Source organism: Bombina bombina, chromosome 3 (genome assembly GCF_027579735.1).
Source record: "Bombina bombina isolate aBomBom1 chromosome 3, aBomBom1.pri, whole genome shotgun sequence".
Taxonomy (NCBI): domain Eukaryota; kingdom Metazoa; phylum Chordata; class Amphibia; order Anura; family Bombinatoridae; genus Bombina; species Bombina bombina.
In genome coordinates, this window is record NC_069501.1 from 84,158,237 (window position 1) to 84,178,574 (window position 20,338).

General features: G+C 39.0%; 1 protein-coding gene across 1 annotated transcript in view; it reads right to left on the reverse strand.

Moving 5' to 3' along the window:
- Positions 1 to 20,338, reverse strand: part of UMODL1 (uromodulin like 1) — a 221,081-nt gene that overhangs the window by 40,206 nt on the left and 160,537 nt on the right. The window contains exons 13-15 of the mRNA XM_053705160.1: positions 8,881 to 9,032; positions 2,437 to 2,673; positions 4 to 163 (exon numbers count right to left, since the gene is read on the reverse strand). Coding sequence (XP_053561135.1) covers positions 4 to 163; positions 2,437 to 2,673; positions 8,881 to 9,032 — 549 coding nt within the window. The remainder of the gene's footprint in view (positions 1 to 3; positions 164 to 2,436; positions 2,674 to 8,880; positions 9,033 to 20,338) is intronic.

The window sequence follows — 20,338 nt, forward strand, 5'->3', positions numbered from 1 at the left end:
TACCGGTTTGCAGGTGCCTGGAGGAATTTCCTTGCATATATGTAGCCTACAGTGCAAATACACAATAGGAGTTTCAATAAGGGCAAATATCTTTGTTTGAAATGAAGCATTGTTTGATATGCCATTAGAAAGGATTAGAGTGTGAGTGTTCGGCAAAGCACAGCTGAAATGACAAAAAGATAATAAACTGATTTCCCATATTAGACAAACAAGGTTTACAATCTCTCTAAACCCACATAGCATGTGTATTACTTTAGTATTAAAACTGCATCTTATTGTTAAAGGACAAATATATCAAATATGCTAAAATCCACTTGCTATAAAAACAAACAGTAAAGAACTTTTAATAAGGTAAACGTACATGTATTACAGTATATGTCACAGTCTTTAACCATTTAATAACAGCCGATGTACCGTGTACGTCAGCTATCATTTTTGCACTAAGTGGTTAAATAGTGGCAAGGCCGCACTATTGCCGAATGTATCCTGGAGGGAGTCATTTAGCAATAGTGCATCTGGCTGCTTTCAGCGAGATCTGCGCTATTACAGGGCTGGAAAACCCTTAAAGAAAAACTGAACCCAAATTTTCTATTATAGAGCATGCAATTTTAAGCAGCTTTCTAATTTACTCCTATTATCAATTTTTTTCATTCTCTTTATATCTTTATTTGAAAAATCAGGAATGTAAGCTTACTAGCTGGCCCATCTTTGGTTCAGAACCTGGGAACTGCTTGCTGATTGGTGGCTGAATGCAGCTATTAATCAGCAAGCACTATACAGGGTGCTGAACCAAAAATGGGTAGGTTCATAAGCTTACTTTCCTGCTTTTAAAAATAAAGATACCAAGAGAATGAAGAAAAATTGATAATAGAAGTAAATTAGAAAGTTGCTTAAAATTGCATTCTCTATCTGAATCATGAAAATAAAATTTGGGTTCAGTATGCAACGTATAGGATACGCCTGCGTCTTTCTAGGGTTAAATATCGGCCTAGACATGATTATAATACTTAAGATTCATAGTTGCCCATGAGCTTCAAGAGGGTATCCGTTGTAAAGGTGAGATCATGTCTGAAATTCATTGAGCCTCACTTTGCATATATTTTCAATGCATTTTGTTTAAGGGCGTTCTTGCTATTTACATCTATAGCTGTGTAAGGTGCCCAATAAATGACATCACACATCAAATAGGAACCCCTAGCAACGCAGAAAAGTAATAAATGTATTATCTCTTTAGGTCACACTTTAACATGTGCCGTGTAACGGTAGAGTGTCCGTAGGCCAAAAATAAAGGGACGTTAGTCATATGCTATATTATTTTGCAGTTATGTAAAAATGATGGGTAGAAAATATCATATGAATATCTATATGTAGAAAAGGAAGATATATAACATTAAAATGTCACCAGTAACCACATCCCATTGAAGAGGGATCCAGTTGCTTGTATCAGTTTTTTTTGGCAATTGCAAGCAAAGTCACTCCTCAAATGAGAATATTGAGAAATTGCACAAGATTATGGCAAAATCTTACAAGATTTCATGAATACGGTGTCCATTTTAGGGCATCCTAGCTCCTTCCTCCATTATTTAAATCTCCATGCACAGTCTTGTAAAACTCCGTCCCTCCTTCCTCCTCCATCCTATAAAACTCAGTTTTGGAGGAGGGAGCAAGGATGTCATAAAATGGACACCGTGCATGAAAGCAAAGGGGTCAATTTATTAATGTGCAAGCGGACATGATACAATGTAGCGTATCATGTCTGCGTATCATGTCTGCTGCACATCGATAAATGCCGACAGCATACACTGTCGGCATTTAACATTGCACAAGCAGTTATTGTGAACTGCTGGTGCAATGCTGCCACTAGCAAGGGGTGTCAATCAAGCCGATCGTATTTGATCGGGTTGATTTCTGTCCGCAGCCTCAGAGCAGGCGGACAGGTTATGGAGTGTACGAAGCTTGATAAATTGACCCCTATGTGTGAACTTAGCAATGATGATAGTGATTGACTGATTGGCTGTCACTTTTTTCTAGATGAAAGTAGAAAGGGTAGCAGAATGATTACTGTTAAAATGGTGGTCGTTCTGGTGACTAGATCTTAGTTTTAAATAGATAAAACAATGTTTGCATCATTCAGTTTTTTGTCTTTCTCACAGTTGCTTCAGGGATAAAAGAAAATTTATGTTGGCTAACATGTTCCTTAAATGCGCTCGTGGTAGAGTGGTACAGAGTTGTGCTAGCGCTGGCATTAGGATTAAAGGGTGAAATGAATAAATGACAGACCTGATGCCTAACAGTTCAAGTTTATGTCAAATCTTTCAGTCAATTGTCCTGTTATATTTAAAAAGCAATGCCCTATAATAAACCGCATCTAACATACAACTTTAACTACAACGTGTTCTATGATCTTAAAAACTAGATTCATGCTTAAAACTGTACCTATTGTTTATAAAGCTGGCTGATAGGGGGTCCTGCACATCAGCACTTGGTGTGGCCCAGCAATCACTTATGACAACCTTGAATTGTACGTCATCGGTCCTAATCCTGATATGAACTGTTATGTCATCTGTGGCCGCAAGAGTTACGTTTCTGGAGATGGGCTGGTCTCCATCAAAAAGCTCAAATTCTGGAATAATAGTTCCATCTCCTTTTAAATCTTCAATGGTAAAATAGATCCTTAAAAAAGAAACCATAATGTTATGCTATGTCAGTTTTATTAAGTACAGCTCTTGTTATAGACACATGAAACCCATAATTGTTCTTTCATGATTAAAATAGAGCATACCATTTCTATTTTGTATTATCTAATTTTGTTTTGTTTTCTTGGTATCTTTTGCTGAAAAGCATACCTGGGTAGACTAAAGAGCAGCAATGCACTACTGGGAGCTAGCTACTGATTGGTGGCTGCACGTATATCTCTCTTCATTGGCTCACAAAAGAGAATAAAGCAAATTAGATAATAGAAGTAAATTGAAAAGTTGTTCAAAATGGCGTGCTCTATCTAAATCATTAAGAAAGATTTGAGGTTTTATGTCCCTTTAACCTACATAATTTAATTTAAAGGTTGATTATATCTGCATAACAATTTATAATATATATATAATGCAAATACCAAAGAGTGCAATGAGATGCCCAGAGGGAAATTAAAGAGAGAGAAAACAACTACAATAGTAAAGTAGTAATGTTCTCCACTGACGGTTAACGGACCATTAGATTGGAAATTGTAACTCTATGGGCCAGATTACGAGTGACGCACTAATGATAGCACGGGACGTGATACACTATATCGCTGGACCGTGCTAACATTAGCATGCAACTTGTTATTACAAGTCCATGGTAAAGCACCTTTAAAGAGAAGGGATTGCAAAGCCGACATCACTCTAGCGCAACCTATACTTTCAATGGAGATCAATATGTGCTCATATTACAAGCTGAAAGATATAGTTTGCTCTTGAGCAAAATCCGAAACTGTGCTAGAATAAAGTGTGACTTGACACCTGAAGTAAAGTATAAGGGTTAATTTCACACAACACATCAAAAACATATTGCAATAAAAGTATTACACTCATATATACACTTTTTTAATAAAAAAATATTATTTTAATTTTGATAAAAAGATTTTAAAAGGGTTTAAAAGGTATATGGCAAGGTGTTTGACTGGAAAGGGCTCTAATGTGTGTGTGTATGTATATATATATATATATATATATATATATATATATATATATATATATATATATATATATATATATATATATATATATATAAAATAATATACACCATAAATACACTATATATACACTCACTGGCCACTTTATTAGGTACACTTGTTAAATTGCTTGGTAACACAAATTGCTAATCAGCTAATCACATGGCAGCAACTCAATGCATTTAGGCATCTAGACGTGGTGAAGATGACTTGCTGAAGTTCAAACCGAGCATACGAATGGGGGAAAAAGGGGGATTTAAGTGACTTTGAACGTGGCATGGTTGTTGGTGCCAGACGGCTGGTCTAAGTATTTAAAAAAACTGCTGATCTACTGGGATTTTCACGCACAACCATCTCTAGGGTTTACTGAGAATGGTCCGAAAAAGAGAAAATATCCAGTGAGCGGCGGTTGTGTGGCCTTGCTGATGTCAGAAGAGAATGGGCAGACTGGTTTGAGATGATAGAAAGGCAACAGAAACTCGTTACAACCAAGGTATACAGAATACCATCTCTGAACGCACAACACGACGAACCTTGAAGCAGATGGTCTACAGAAGCAGGAGACCACACCAGGTAAAATTAAGGCTAGAATTCGCGCAGGTTCACCAAAATTGGACAATAGAAGATTAGAAAAACGTTGCCTGGTCTGATGAGTCTCAACTTCAGCTGTGACATTCAGATGGTAGGGTCAGAATTTGGTGTAAACAACATGAAAGCATGGATGCAGCCTGCCTTGTATCAATGGTTCAGGCTGGTGGTGGTGATGCATTCTCATAAGGAATTTAAAGCTGGGATATGTTTAGAGACATTATGCCTGCTGACCGCGGTTTCCACCGCACTTAAGGTCTATAAGCTGCTTCTTTTTTTGAAGTGTCACTTTTTATTAAAGCAGTTAGTTTCCCAGCAATTTCTAACATAGGATCTTACTTATGGGGCTAGTCACTGCGAGTATACATATTACCTCCTCCAGAGCTGCTTGAAAAGTTCACTGTTCTCCACTTGCTCTTCCGTTATGCTGAATCCACGCTGTTTGAACCAAATGCTCTGCAACATATGCTCTCCTGAGCCAATTACTGGTTGTTTAGAACATGATCATCTGGTTTGTGATGTCATCTTTTTCTTTTTTACTTAAAAGTGAGAACACCAAAGTGATCCTTTTATGAACAAACAAACTAGAATAAAAGTTTTTACCTTTCCTCTTACTTGATGCTCATTCCTTTACTCCTTAGAAAGATTAGCCTGCTCCTTAGCTTTACTTGCAGCAATGTTAGTATCCATTCAAAAGAAAACAGTCCTCTCATGAAGACTCTTTGCCAACAACATGTTTGTTTCACGCCTGCTCAGATTGCACTTTAATAATGACTACGGACAACTCAGATTTATTAGTTATAACAGAATCATGGTACAATGATTCTCATTACTGGGACATAGTCATACCTGGATACAAGTTATTTAAAACGAACAGAGTAGGAAAGAAAGTTGGAGGAGTTGCTCTGTATGTAAATGAAAATATAAAGTTTACTGAAATTGTAGGCACTCATGACGAAGTGGGAAGAATTTAGGTAACTGTGGAAACTGGAGATACAAATGTGTTTATGGGTTGTATAAAGGCCTCCATTGCAAGATGAAAGACTGGACAATCTGTTATTGGAAGAAATAACCAAAATGACCATGAAGGGTAAGGTTATAATAATGGGGGACTTGCCAGATATAGACTAGAAGATTCCCTCTGCAAAATCAGCTAGAAGCAAGGGAAATCACTTGAGCAATTACAGGGAGTGCAGAATTATTAGGCAAATGAGTATTTTGACCACATCATCCTCTTTATGCATGTTGTCTTACTCCAAGCTGTATAGGCTCGAAAGCCTACTACCAATTAAGCATATTAGGTGATGTGCATCTCTGTAATGAGAAGGGGTGTGGTCTAATGACATCAACACCCTATATCAGGTGTGCATAATTATTAGGCAACTTCCTTTCCTTTGGCAAAATGGGTCAAAAGAAGGACTTGACAGGCTCAGAAAACTCAAAAATAGTGAGATATCTTGCAGAGGGATGCAGCACTCTTAAAATTGCAAAGCTTCTGAAGCGTGATCATCGAACAATCAAGCGTTTCATTCAAAATAGTCAACAGGGTCGCAAGAAGCGTGTGGAAAAACCAAGGCGCAAAATAACTGCCCATGAACTAAGAAAAGTCAAGCGTGCAGCTGTCAAGATGCCACTTGCCACCAGTTTGGCCATATTTCAGAGCTGCAACATCACTGGAGTGCCCAAAAGCACAAGGTGTGCAATACTCAGAGACATGGCCAAGGTAAGAAAGGCTGAAAGACGACCACCACTGAACAAGACACACAAGCTGAAACGTCAGGACTGGGCCAAGAAATATCTCAAGACTGATTTTTCTAAGGTTTTATGGACTGATGAAATGAGAGTGAGTCTTGATGGGCCAGATGGATGGGCCCGTGGCTGGATTGGTAAAGGGCAGAGAGCTCCAGTCCGACTCAGACGCCAGCAAGGTGGAGGTGGAGTACTGGTCTGAGCTGGTATCATCAAAGATGAGCTTGTGGGGCCTTTTCGGGTTGAGGATGGAGTCAAGCTCAACTCCCAGTCCTACTGCCAGTTTCTGGAAGACACCTTCTTCAAGCAGTGGTACAGGAAGAAGTCTGCATCCTTCAAGAAAAACATGATTTTCATGCAGGACAATGCTCCATCACACGCGTCCAAGTACTCCACAGCGTGGCTGGCAAGAAAGGGTATAAAAGAAGAAAATCTAATGACATGGCCTCCTTGTTCACCTGATCTGAACCCCATTGAGAACCTGTGGTCCATCATCAAATGTGAGATTTACAAGGAGGGAAAACAGTACACCTCTCTGAACAGTGTCTGGGAGGCTGTGGTTGCTGCTGCACGCAATGTTGATGGTGAACAGATCAAAACACTGACAGAATCCATGGAGGGCAGGCTTTTGAGTGTCCTTGCAAAGAAAGGTGGCTATATTGGTCACTGATTTGTTTTTGTTTTGTTTTTGAATGTCAGAAATGTATATTTGTGAATGTTGAGATGTTATATTGGTTTGACTGGTAAAAATAAATAATTGAAATGGGTATATATTTGTTTTTTGTTAAGTTGCCTAATAATTATGCACAGTAATAGTCACCTGCACACACAGATATCCCCCTAAAATAGCTAAAACTAAAAACAAACTAAAAACTACTTATATTCAGCTTTGATATTAATGAGTTTTTTGGGTTCATTGAGAACATGGTTGTTGTTCAATAATAAAATTAATCCTCAAAAATACAACTTGCCTAATAATACTGCACTCCCTGTAGTTAAGGAACAAATTGGAAAGGAAGCTATATTAGATTTAATTCTTACAAACAGTGATACAGTTTCAGATGTGTCTGTAGGTGAGAATTTCATCATCAATTTGTTTGGTTTAGTATTCATTGTTGTAGGCACTGTCCACCCAGACTAAAACAAAAGTTTTAGGGGTATATCTATCAAGCTCCATATGTCTGCTCTGAGGAGGCGGACAGACATCGCCGCAATTCAACCCAATCGAATACGGCTATTTTAGGCGCCCCTACAGGATATCATTTGTTTGATTACCTGTTTTTTGTTACATATTTCTCTGTATATTTTATAAATTACATTGCACTTTACATTGTAAACTAAAAATGACAGGGCAGTTCCTGGACTGAACAGGAGAGTACCGCGGGGTCTGAAGCTCTCTCTGTGAAATTTTGTAAGCATTTAAAAACAAGTTGGTCTCACTGATTTATCTCACCAGCTGTATGCAGGTACAGTTTACTCAAACTTCACAACACACTTATTTTAACGAAAAGAAAAGTAATATATAGTAAAATATAAACAAAAGCAAGTTAAATTGCAGTAAAAACATTTCAGTTTAATTAGTCATTGATGTGTTCTCAAGTTACCATCTCTCTCCCATGTGAAAGTTTGTATCCCAGAGAGCTTCATTAATTTCTATGTTTCTGGGACTTTCAGGTTCCTCCCCTTTTCTTAGACATACATTGAGGTTAGGACTGTAAAGTCTGCAGTATAATCTCTCTTCAAACTAGAGAATGTTTGATTATCTGGAACATAGAAAGTAATGACGCTCTCTGGGAAACTGAAGCTAACAATTTTTAAGTTTTAATTTAAATAGAAGAAATGCAAAGTGCCATCTAATTTGTAAAATATATACATAAATATACACAGTAAGATCTTAATTTGTTAAAGTGACAGAAACTGTGAAGGCATAATCAGAATTTGAAAAATTACAATCCTAAATACAATGCTGTAGACAAAATAAAATACAAAATAAAATGTGCAAAGTTTAAATTAATAAATGGTAATCCCAAGTGAAAAGTGATATAAAATACAAAGCACAAAGTATAAATGCAGCAGAACTCTGATGTCATGCTGTGCTATATTGCACTGGGCTTGTCTCTCCTTCACATACAGAAATGCAGGGAACACCCCTTGGAGAAGTAAAGCAAAATCTCCCTTTTGAAAATTTCATTAGGGATCTCTCAGTGCTGGAGGATCATTTTAGATCATCTCACCTGAGTGGAAAGGTTTTGAACATCAGGCCTCAAGACTGAGGGCCTGATATTCAAAATCTTGCTGCTCAAGTGAGATATTCTAAGAAGTCTCGTCGTTACAGCGAGGCCCTTAAAGAAAATATTAGAAAATTTTATCTTGAGAAAAGTTCATGTTGCTATGTAGTGTTTATTATGTGAAACAGAGATCCCTACATTACTATACAAGGTCTAAAAAGAATCCCAAAGATTTTGTGTAATTTCCCTCCATGCCAGCAAAGTTTTGAATATCAGGCCCTCAAGGACGGACAAGTTCACTGCCTTGAAACATTGTCCATCTGCAGTATAATAATGGGGACCTTTATATGAATCTTCTGATTAGCAAGTTAAATGTTCCAAGTGGAATAAATATGTATTAACAATTGCTTATCTTTCTTGACATTGTGATAATAGAGACACAGAGCAGCAACAGCAAAAATCTAAATTCCAATATATCACAATTCCCATGCAAAACCACTCTTTACACTGTGATACACATTCCATAACCAATTAGAGCATTTTATTACCACAGAATGTTTCTTTAATATTTGTTATTATAGTTTATGGTAAAGCTTTCAGTCAATTTACCCTTTAGGCGTATTGTATCCAGAAGAAGTCACAATATCATTCTGGAACAAACAATGTATTGAACCTATTTGCTTAGGAGGTTGTAGCATATTAGGAAATGGTTGTGGTACCGCCATATAAAGTGTTGTATAAAGAATAACGTGGGTCTTATTCTGAAAACACAAAAACAGAAATAGTTAGATATCACGTTTGATTTATTCATGTTATACATAATATACACATTTCCGAAGATTTTCTTTTGGAACTTCTCAAAACATCTACTTGTCTTTGTTAATGAGACATTAATGTCTTTATTTTTTATTTGTCACTATACAGCAACTATGTTTGCGAAATTGCTACAAATAAATATATATACATATATATATATAGCAAAAGGAAGAATTTTGCAGACACGGTCAATATAGATAAAACTTCATCTTTATTGTAGAAAACGTTAAAACACTCCAGGGGTCATCACAAGTACACAACACGAGTGTCCGCTAACATGTTTCGGCCCTCAGGCCGTAATCATAGCTAAAGGACTGTGCACCTGAGTTTCTTAAAAAGCAACAGGAACTCTTTGATTGGTTTAAAATTGAAGGCGTGTTGTGTAAAGGTTAACCCTATGGGAACCAACTTTAATTTACATACATATATGAATGTGTATATTGCCCTTCTAAGAATTAAATCTAATCAATACTAGGTAACCGACGTTATTGCATAAATTGCTATACTACTTGCTAATATACAATGTAGAGATATAAGATGAACTTAATAAATAAAACATAGGTATTACAATAATAATGCTAATATTAACCCTTTAAGTTCATAGTAGAATAAATAATTCTATGGTTCCTATACGATATTTATCGACAGGTTAATCTCACTAGTATACACTTTAAAAATTCAAGAAATATGTTTCTTAGTCGTCTATTGGTATAACCTAAAGAATTGAGAGTAATAATAATAATAATAATCTAAACTGTACTCAACTAGATTATTATTCTTGACTGTACTTAACTAAAGTGACTATGAAATGTGAACAAAGATTTATATAAAACATTCCATATAAAATCCAAAAAGTTAATTAAGTGTGTAAATATATCAGACAAAGAGGATAGAGATCAGAAAGCTGTTAGTATTGGATTTATTATAGGTAGACCTTTTATGGTGAACCTAATGTGGTGTAATACAGGGAACCAGGGGCTCTTAAAGATGTTTAAAGCTGCTATAATATGAACTGAGACATGGGCATTTACACATTATTAGGAGAGCGTAGACAGACCACTGCAGAAGAGGGAAGGGATATTACTCCCAAAAATTAATCAAATCATATTCCGAATTTAGACCCTTCGGTACACGCGTTTGTAATTTAAAAATCCAGAACATTTCCCTCTTCTGCAGTAGTCTGTCTCTATTGCCCCCTCTAGGCGGACAAAACACTCTCTCAATGGCCTGCCACCTAAGTGTTTCCACACTTTTTTGGTGGTATTTCGCAAAGTGCTGCACCAAAGGGGTAGACGCAACACCTGCCTGGATTGTGGACAAGTGATTTCGGATACGTACTTTTACCTCGGTGGTCGTGAGCCCAACGTATTGTAGGTGGCAACTAGTGCAACTCAGGGCATAAACTACATACGTGGAGGTACATTTGAGGCAAGACTGTATGGAATAAACCTCTCCAGTAACTTCAGATCTGACACTATCAGACTGTATTACATGAGCCGAGGTCTTAATTTTGCACCCACAAATCACTTTAATGTTTTTAACACCATTCTGGATGTAAACAAACTAATACGTAATATGACACTGCAGAAACATTTTTTCAATGAATCATATGAATCTGTAGGTAATAGAATGGTTTCTGATCTGAATGTACCCACTAAAGATCAGTATTTCAGTAAATTGACATTTAATGAGACTTGTGATGTAATCAATATGGAAAATTTGTCTAGGGAGGCTCTCACTGACACTAATAAAGAGAGTGTAAATGCATCTGGTAGCTTCCAGAATAGATCTTTGTTTTACCCTATCCAGTCAAGGGGTAATACCCTGGAAACCTTCTTCAAACGTGTGGAGCGTGATCTAGTTAGACTCAAGAATAGTACTAAGTACCAAACACCCAATCTGTCCAGTCGCGAGAGGGCCGCCCTTAAAGAGCTACAAGACAATCATGACATAGTCATACGCTCAGCTGATAAGGGGGGCTCTGTCGTTGTGCTGGACAGGGTGGATTATGTCAATGAAGCCTTACGCCAGTTGAACAATACTGAGGACTATATTCCTCTTCCTAGGGACCCTACAATTGGATTTAAAAGGGAACTTTTGGACATTTTGGATGATGGGTTGGAAAGTGGGCACTATGATCGTAAAACGTTTGAGTATTTGGTGGTTGATCACCCGGTAGTGCCCATTTTCCACCACTTGCCCAAGGTCCACAAATCCCTTAAGGATGTTCGAGGGCGCCCTATTGTTAGTGGTATAGGGTCACTAATGGAACATGTCTCACAGTGGGTAGACAGTTTGTTGCAGCCTTTAGTGCAAAGGCTGCATAGCTATATCCGAGACACCAAAGACATTATATGTATAGTGGAACAACTGGACTGGCAATCCAGCTTTAGGTGGGCCACTATTGATGTAGTGGCACTATATTCCTCCATTCCACACGAGGAGGGTCTAATAGCGGTCAATTACTTTTTGGAGTTTTTTTCAGATTTTTCTTTTGAATTCAGAAAATTTATTCTTAGAGTTCTTAAGTTCTTGCTAACCCATAACTATTTCTCTTTTGAGGGTGGTTTCTTTCTCCAGAGACGTGGGACAGCGATGGGGGCGAAGTTTGCCCCTTCTTACGCCAACCTGTTCATGGGTTGGTGGGAGCTGTCCCACGTCTATGGGGATGGAAACCCCTTCAGAGAATATATTTATTTTTACGGCCGCTATATAGATGACCTACTCCTCGTGTGGAGTGGAAGTGAGTCACAGTTCATGTCCTTTGTCACATACTTGAATTCCAATAATATTGGAATTAAGTTCACCTGTGATCTACAGGATAATGTGATAAATTATTTGGACATCACTATTAAAGGCACAACGGATGGAAAGGTTGAGACAGAAATATATAGGAAGCCCATAACGGGTAACACCCTCTTGCACGCAAGTAGCTGCCACCCTAGACATGTACCTTTTGCTGTGGCTAAAGGCCAGTTCATCCGGGTTAAACGCAACTGTTCATTGCCAGAAAAATGTGCTGAACAGTGTGACGATTTAACCAAAAGGTTGAAGAACAGAGGATATAACACAAATGTAATTAGAAAGGCTAGAAGCCAAGTTGATCCTCTAGAAAGGTCTGCGGTTCTAAACAGGGATGGTATTAAGTCTAAAGCTGAACATAAGGGAGTGACCTTTGTCACTGAATACAGTCAGGAATATGCCGATATATGTAAAATTATTAAAAAACATTTTTCATTTTTGGCGGCTGATGACAAACTGGAGCATTGTATTGCTCAAGGTCTGCGCTGTTCCTATAGAAAAACGACTACACTTGGCAACTTACTGTCTCCCTCTGTTCTCCCTAAAACTGACAGGGGACAAAGTTCCTGGCTGACCCATAAAGGCACCTTCAAGTGCCTAAATAAATGTAGGGTGTGTGAACATGTAATACAGTCTGATAGTGTCAGATCTGAAGTTACTGGAGAGGTTTATTCCATACAGTCTTGCCTCAAATGTACCTCCACGTATGTAGTTTATGCCCTGAGTTGCACTAGTTGCCACCTACAATACGTTGGGCTCACGACCACCGAGGTAAAAGTACGTATCCGAAATCACTTGTCCACAATCCAGGCAGGTGTTGCGTCTACCCCTTTGGTGCAGCACTTTGCGAAATACCACCAAAAAAGTGTGGAAACACTTAGGTGGCAGGCCATTGAGAGAGTGTTTTGTCCGCCTAGAGGGGGCAATAGAGACAGACTACTGCAGAAGAGGGAAATGTTCTGGATTTTTAAATTACAAACGCGTGTACCGAAGGGTCTAAATTCGGAATATGATTTGATTAATTTTTGGGAGTAATATCCCTTCCCTCTTCTGCAGTGGTCTGTCTACGCTCTCCTAATAATGTGTAAATGCCCATGTCTCAGTTCATATTATAGCAGCTTTAAACATCTTTAAGAGCCCCTGGTTCCCTGTATTACACCACATTAGGTTCACCATAAAAGGTCTACCTATAATAAATCCAATACTAACAGCTTTCTGATCTCTATCCTCTTTGTCTGATATATTTACACACTTAATTAACTTTTTGGATTTTATATGGAATGTTTTATATAAATCTTTGTTCACATTTCATAGTCACTTTAGTTAAGTACAGTCAAGAATAATAATCTAGTTGAGTACAGTTTAGATTATTATTATTATTATTACTCTCAATTCTTTAGGTTATACCAATAGACGACTAAGAAACATATTTCTTGAATTTTTAAAGTGTATACTAGTGAGATTAACCTGTCGATAAATATCGTATAGGAACCATAGAATTATTTATTCTACTATGAACTTAAAGGGTTAATATTAGCATTATTATTGTAATACCTATGTTTTATTTATTAAGTTCATCTTATATCTCTACATTGTATATTAGCAAGTAGTATAGCAATTTATGCAATAACGTCGGTTACCTAGTATTGATTAGATTTAATTCTTAGAAGGGCAATATACACATTCATATATGTATGTAAATTAAAGTTGGTTCCCATAGGGTTAACCTTTACACAACACGCCTTCAATTTTAAACCAATCAAAGAGTTCCTGTTGCTTTTTAAGAAACTCAGGTGCACAGTCCTTTAGCTATGATTACGGCCTGAGGGCCGAAACATGTTAGCGGACACTCGTGTTGTGTACTTGTGATGACCCCTGGAGTGTTTTAAGGTTTTCTACAATAAAGATGAAGTTTTATCTATATTGACCGTGTCTGCAAAATTCTTCCTTTTGCTGAGCACTTTACTGGGCTGCAGCAACGGTCTAAGGACTCTAAGCTCCAAAGTTCACGGAGGTCTTTTTTCAAGTAATACAGATCTCTTCTCCAATTGGTTTACGGAAACCACATGATGTCAGAGGATCGGAACACACCCCCTCCCGCATAGTGGGACGCTCTGCCGAAGACGCCACAGCTGTTTGGATAAAGTCAGCTCTAGAGTTTTGATGCCTAAGGGACGCTGAATATACACACCAGACAAGAGGTCAATCGGTGCACCCGCGGGGTGGTGAGTCGAGGCGGTAGTGCCTCCTGGGAACACGGTTTCCCCCTGATTGTTTACCTTATACCTGTGTGTAGTTTAAATATGCATAAACCTGCTATGCTCTAGAGCTGTGAAACACTGCATTAATGGGCTGTTACCTGCTGTCTTCTGTTAAATGCACAGGGCGTGTGTAGGGGGAACCTCTATTGGATCAGTACTTTTGTTACATATTGGTGAATGAATACTGTACCCTCCGGATCAGAACTTTGTTTCAATATTTAAAGGCTTAAACAATTTATTTTGAAACATTTTGGATGTTGCAGTTATTTCTACTTTACTGTTTCATATATATATATATATATATATATATATATATATATACAGTATCTATATCTCTCTCTCTCTCACTCTCTCTCTCACTCTCTCTCTCTCTCTCTCTCTCTCTCTCTCTCTCTATATATATATATATATATATATATATATATATATACTTGCAGGAGGATTAGCACTCACACTTCCAAAATAGCAGCTAGGGTGTCAGGAACAGAAGTATCATAAGTAAAGTAGTAGTGCAATTTATTGTGACGTTTCAGAGATAAACCATTGCCTTCATCAGGGTCTGATATATATTAATTGGAAAAAAACGTACAATAATGTCTAGACTTTAAGTTCTTAATCAAACGTTTAAAAACAATGAAATTCACAACTTGAACTGCATCTGCCCTGGGTGCTTTGCATCACACGATCAATGACTAAATTTGTTACATCACACATGACATTCTTGATGACATCATCAATTCCGATTGGCTTGTAGAATTTAAAAACTGTAAGTGGATCTTTGGGGGTTAGTGTTAGGTTTTTTAAATCGTTTATTGGGAAGATTTTATTTTTAGATTAGGGAATTTGGGCAATGTAAAAGAGCTAAATGCCCTTTTAAGGGCAATGGCCATCCAAATGCCCTTTTCAGGGCAATGGGGAGCTTAGGTTTTTTCTGTAGTTTTTTTGGGGGGGGTTGGTTAGTTAGGTTGTGGGTTTTACTGTTGGGGGGGTTGTTTGTATTTTTTTATTACAGGTAAAAGAGCTGATTTCTTTGGGGCAATGCCCTGCAAAAGGCCCTTTTAAAGGCCATTAGCAGTTTAGTGTAGGCTAGGTTTTTTATTTTTATTTTGGGGGGCTTTTTTATTTTGATAGGGCTATTAGATTAGGTGTAATTAGATAAACTATTTGATCATTTCTTTTTTATTTTGTGTAATTTAGTGTTTATTATTTTCTGTAATTTAGATAAATGTATTTTGTTAATTTAATTTATTTAATTGTAGGGTTAGGTTAGGTGTTAGTGTAACTCAGGTTAGGTTTTATTTTAAAGGTAAATTTGTATTTATTTTAACTAGGTAGTTAGTAAATAGTTAATAACTATTTACTAACTAATCTACCTAGCTAAAATAAATACAAACTTGCCTGTGAAATAAAAATAAAACCTAAGATAGCTACAATTTAACTATTAGTTATATTGTAGCTAGCTTAGGGTTTATTTTACAGGTAAGTATTCAGTCTTAAATAGGAATTATTTAGGTAATAATAGTAAGTTTTATTTAGATTTATTTTAATTATATTTAAGTTAGGGGTGTTAGGGTTAGGGTTAGACTTAGGGTTAGGTTTAGGGGTTAATAAATTTATTTAGTGTTAGTGATGTGGGAGGCCAGAGGTTTAGGGGTTAATAACTTTAGTATAGTGGTGGCGACATTGGGGGCAGCAGATTAGGGGTTAATAAGTGTAGTTAGGTGGCAGCGATGTTGGGGGCAGCAGATTAAGGGTTAATAAGTGTATGTAGGTTGCGACGATGTTAGGGACAGCAGATTAGTGGTTAATAACATTTCACTAGTGTTTACAATGCGGGAGTGCGACGGTTTAAGGGTTAATATGTTTATTATAGTGGTGGCAATAGTGGCAGCAGTTTAGGGGTTAATAATTTAGATGGTGGTACGAATCTTGACGGTATAGGGTGTACCGCTCACTTTTTGGCCTCCCAGGCAAACTCGTAATACCGGCGCTGTGGAAGTCCCATTGAAAAAGGACTTTTTAAAAAGTGTGCGGTACAGCTTTACCTGCAAGACTCGTAATAGCAGTGGTAGTGAAAAAACAGAATTTATGCTTACCTGATAAATTACTTTCTCCAACGGTGTGTCCGGTCCACGGCGTCATCCATTACTTGTGGGAATATTCTCTTCCCTAACAGGAAATGGCAAAGAGCACAGCAAAGCTGTCCATATAGCCCCTCCTCAGGCTCCGCCCCCCAGTCATTCGACCGACGGTTAGGAGAAAAAAAGGAGAAACTATAGGGTGCCGTGGTGACTGTAGTGTATAAAAATTCAAACCTGATTAGGAAACCAGGGCGGGCCGTGGACCGGACACACCGTTGGAGAAAGTAATTTATCAGGTAAGCATAAATTCTGTTTTCTCCAACATTGATGTGTCTGGTCCACGGCGTCATCCATTACTTGTGGGAACCAATACCAAAGCATTAGGACACAGATGAAGGGAGGGAGCAAATCAGGTTACCTAAATGGAAGGCACCACGGCTTGCAAAACCTTTCTCCCAAAAATAGCCTCCGAAGAAGCATAAGTATCAAATTTGTAGAATTTGGCAAAAGTGTGCAGAGAAGACCAAGTCGCTGCCTTACATATCTGATCAACAGAAGCCTCATTCTTGTAGGCCCATGTGGAAGCCACAGCCCTAGTAGAGTGAGCTGTGATTCGGTCAGGAGGCTGCCGTCCGGCAGTCTCATAAGCCAATCGGATAATGCTTTTCAGCCAGAAAGAAAGAGAGGTAGCAGTAGCTTTTTGACCTCTCCTCTTACCAGAGTAAACGACAAACAAAGATGAGGTTTGTCTAAAATCTTTTGTTGCTTCTAAATAGAACTTTAAAGCATGAACTACATCTAAATTGTGTAACAAACGTTCCTTCTTTGAAACTGGATTCGGACACAGAGAAGGAACAACTATTTCCTGGTTAATATTCTTTTTGGAAACAACTTTTGGAAGAAAACCCGGCTTAGTACGCAAAACAACCTTATCTGAATGGAAAACCAGATAGGGTGGATTACACTGCAAAGCAGATAATTCAGAAACTCTTCTAGCAGAAGAAATAGCAACCAAAAACAGAACTTTCCAAGATAGTAACTTAATATCTATGGAATGTAAAGGTTCAAACGGAACCCCTTGAAGAACTGAAAGAACTAAATTTAGACTCCAAGGAGGAGTCATGGGTCTGTAAACAGGCTTGATTCTGACCAAAGCCTGAACAAAAGCTTGTACATCTGGCACAGCTGCCAGTCGTTTGTGTAACAAGACAGATAAAGCAGAAATCTGTCCCTTTAGAGAACTCGCTGACAACCCTTTATCCAAACCTTCTTGGAGAAAGGAGAGAATCTTTGGAATTTTAATCTTACTCCAGGAGAATCCCTTGGATTCACACCAACAGATATATTTTTTCCATATTTTATGGTAAATCTTTCTAGTCACAGGTTTTCTGGCTTGGACCAGAGTATCTATCACAGAATTTGAAAACCCACGCTTGGATAAAATCAAGCGTTCAATTTCCAAGCAGTCAGCTGCAGAGAACTAGATTTGGATGTTCGAATGGACCTTGTACTAGAAGATCCTGTCTCAAAGGTAGCTTCCATGGTGGAGCCGATGACATATTCACCAGGTCTGCCTACCAAGTCCTGCGTGGCCACGCAGGAGCTATCAGAATCACCGAGGCCTTCTCCTGTTTGATCCTGGCTATGAGCCTGGGAAGGAGAGGAAACGGTGGAAACACATACGCTAGGTTGAACGACCAAGGCGCCACTAATGCATCCACTAGAGTCGCCTTGGGATCCCTGGATCTGGACCTGTAGCAAGGAATCTTGAAGTTCTGATGGGACGCCATTAGATCCATGTCTGGAATGCCCCATAATTGGGTTAACTGAGCAAAGACCTCCGGGTGGAGTTCCCACTCCCCCGGATGGAAAGTCTGACGACTCAAATAGTCCGCCTCCCAGTTGTCTACTCCTGGGATGTGAATTGCAGATAGATGGCAGGAGTGATCCTCCGCCCTTTGGATGATCTTGGTTACTTCCTTCATCACTAGGGAACTCTTTGTTCCCCCCTGATGATTGATGTACGCAACAGTCGTTATGTTGTCCGACTGAAACCTTATGAACCTGGCTTCCGCTAGTTGAGGCCAAGCCAGGAGCGCATTGAATATTGCTCTTAGTTCCAAAATGTTTATCGGGAGAAGAGACTCTTCCCGAGACCATAGACCCTGAGCTTTCAGAGAGTCCCAGACCGCGCCCCAACCCAAGAGGCTGGCATCGGTCGTGACAATGACCCACTCCGGTCTGCGGAAACTCATTCCCTGAGACAGGTGATCCAGAGAAGTGAGTCCCTGGTTACCTGGTCTACTTGAATTTGGGGAGACAAGTCTGTATAGTCCCCATTCCACTGTTTGAGCATGCACAGCTGTAATGGTCTTAAATGAATTTGAGCAAAAGGAACCACGTCCATTGCTGTGACCATTAGTCCTATTACTTCCATGCACTGAGCTATGGAGGGCTGAGGAATAGAATGAAGAACTCGACAAGCGTTTAGAAGCTTTATCTTTCTGACTTCTGTCAGGAAGATCTTCATTTCCACAGAATCTATTATTGTTCCCAGAAAAGGAACCCTTGTGGACGGTGACAGTGAACTCTTTTCTATGTTCACTTTCCACCCGTGAGATCTGAGAAAGGCCAACACAATGTCTGTATGAGCCCTTGCTTTGGAAAGAGACGACGCTTGGATTAGGATGTCGTCTAGGTAAGGTGCTACAGCGATGCCCCTCGGCCTTAGGACCGCTAGAAGGGACCCTAGCACCTTTGTGAAAATTCTGGGAGCGGTGGCTAAAAAAAGTCCAGAAAGGCGAACCTCAGGAACTGATGATGAGTTTTGTGGATTGGGATATGCAGATACGCATCCTGTAGGTCCACGGTAGTCAAATATTGACCCTGCTGGATTATCGGCAAGATTGTCCGAATGGTTTCCATTTTGAAAGATGGAACTCTGAGGAACTTGTTTAATATCTTTAAATCCAGAATTGGCCTGAAAGTTCCCTCTTTTTTGGGAACTACAAACAGGTTCAAGTAAAACCCTAGACCTTGTTCCCCTGAGGGGACTGCGTTTATCACTCCCATCTTTAATAGGTCTCTTACACAATGTAAGAATGCCTGTTTCTTTATCTGGTCTGAAGATAAGCGAGACAGGTGGAACCTTCCCTTTGGAGGAAGTCCCTTGAACTCTAGCAGGTATCCCTTGGAGACTATCTCTAGTGCCCAGGGATCCGGAACATCTCTTGCCCAAGCCTGAGCAAAGAGAGATAACCTGCCCCCTACTAGATCCGGTCCCGGATCGGGGGCTACCTCTTCATGCTGTCTTGGTAGCAGCAGTAGGTTTCTTGGTCTGTTTACCCTTGTTCCAGCCTTGCACGGGCTTCCATGCAGGTTTGGGCTGGGCCACGTTACCTTCTTGTCTAGCGGCAGTGGAGTTATTAGCCGGTCCGTTCCTGAAATTGCGAAAGGAACGAAAATTAGACTTGTTCTTAGCCTTAAAAGGCCTATCCTGTGGGGGGGCATGGCCCTTACCCCCAGTGATGTCTGAAATAATTTCCTTCAATTCCGGCCCAAAAAGGGTCTTACCCTTGAAAGGAATATTAAGTAACTTAGTCTTGGACGACACATCTGCCGACCAGGATTTTAGCCAAAGCGCACTCCGGGCTACTATAGCAAAACCTGAGTTTTTCGCCGCCAATTTCGTTATTTGAAAAGCGGCATCCAATATAAAGGAATTAGCTAACTTTAGTGCGTGAATTCTGTGCATGACTTCTTCATAGGAAGTCTCTTTCTGGAGCGACCTTTCTAATTCCTTGAACCAAAAAGACGCTGCTGAGGTGACAATAATAATACACGTAGCTGGTTGAAGGATGAAACCTTGCTGAACAAAAATCTTTTTAAGCAATCCTTCCAATTTTTTATCCATGCGTCCCTTCTAGGGTCTACTATGGGAAACATTTTCTTAAATATAGGAGGTGGGGCAAAGGGTATACCCGGCTTCTCCCACTCCTTATCCACTATGTCCGCTACCCTCTTGGGTATTGGAAAGGCGTCATCGTGCACTGGGACCTCTAAGAATTTGTCCAATTTGCACAACTTCTCTGGTACTACCATAGAATC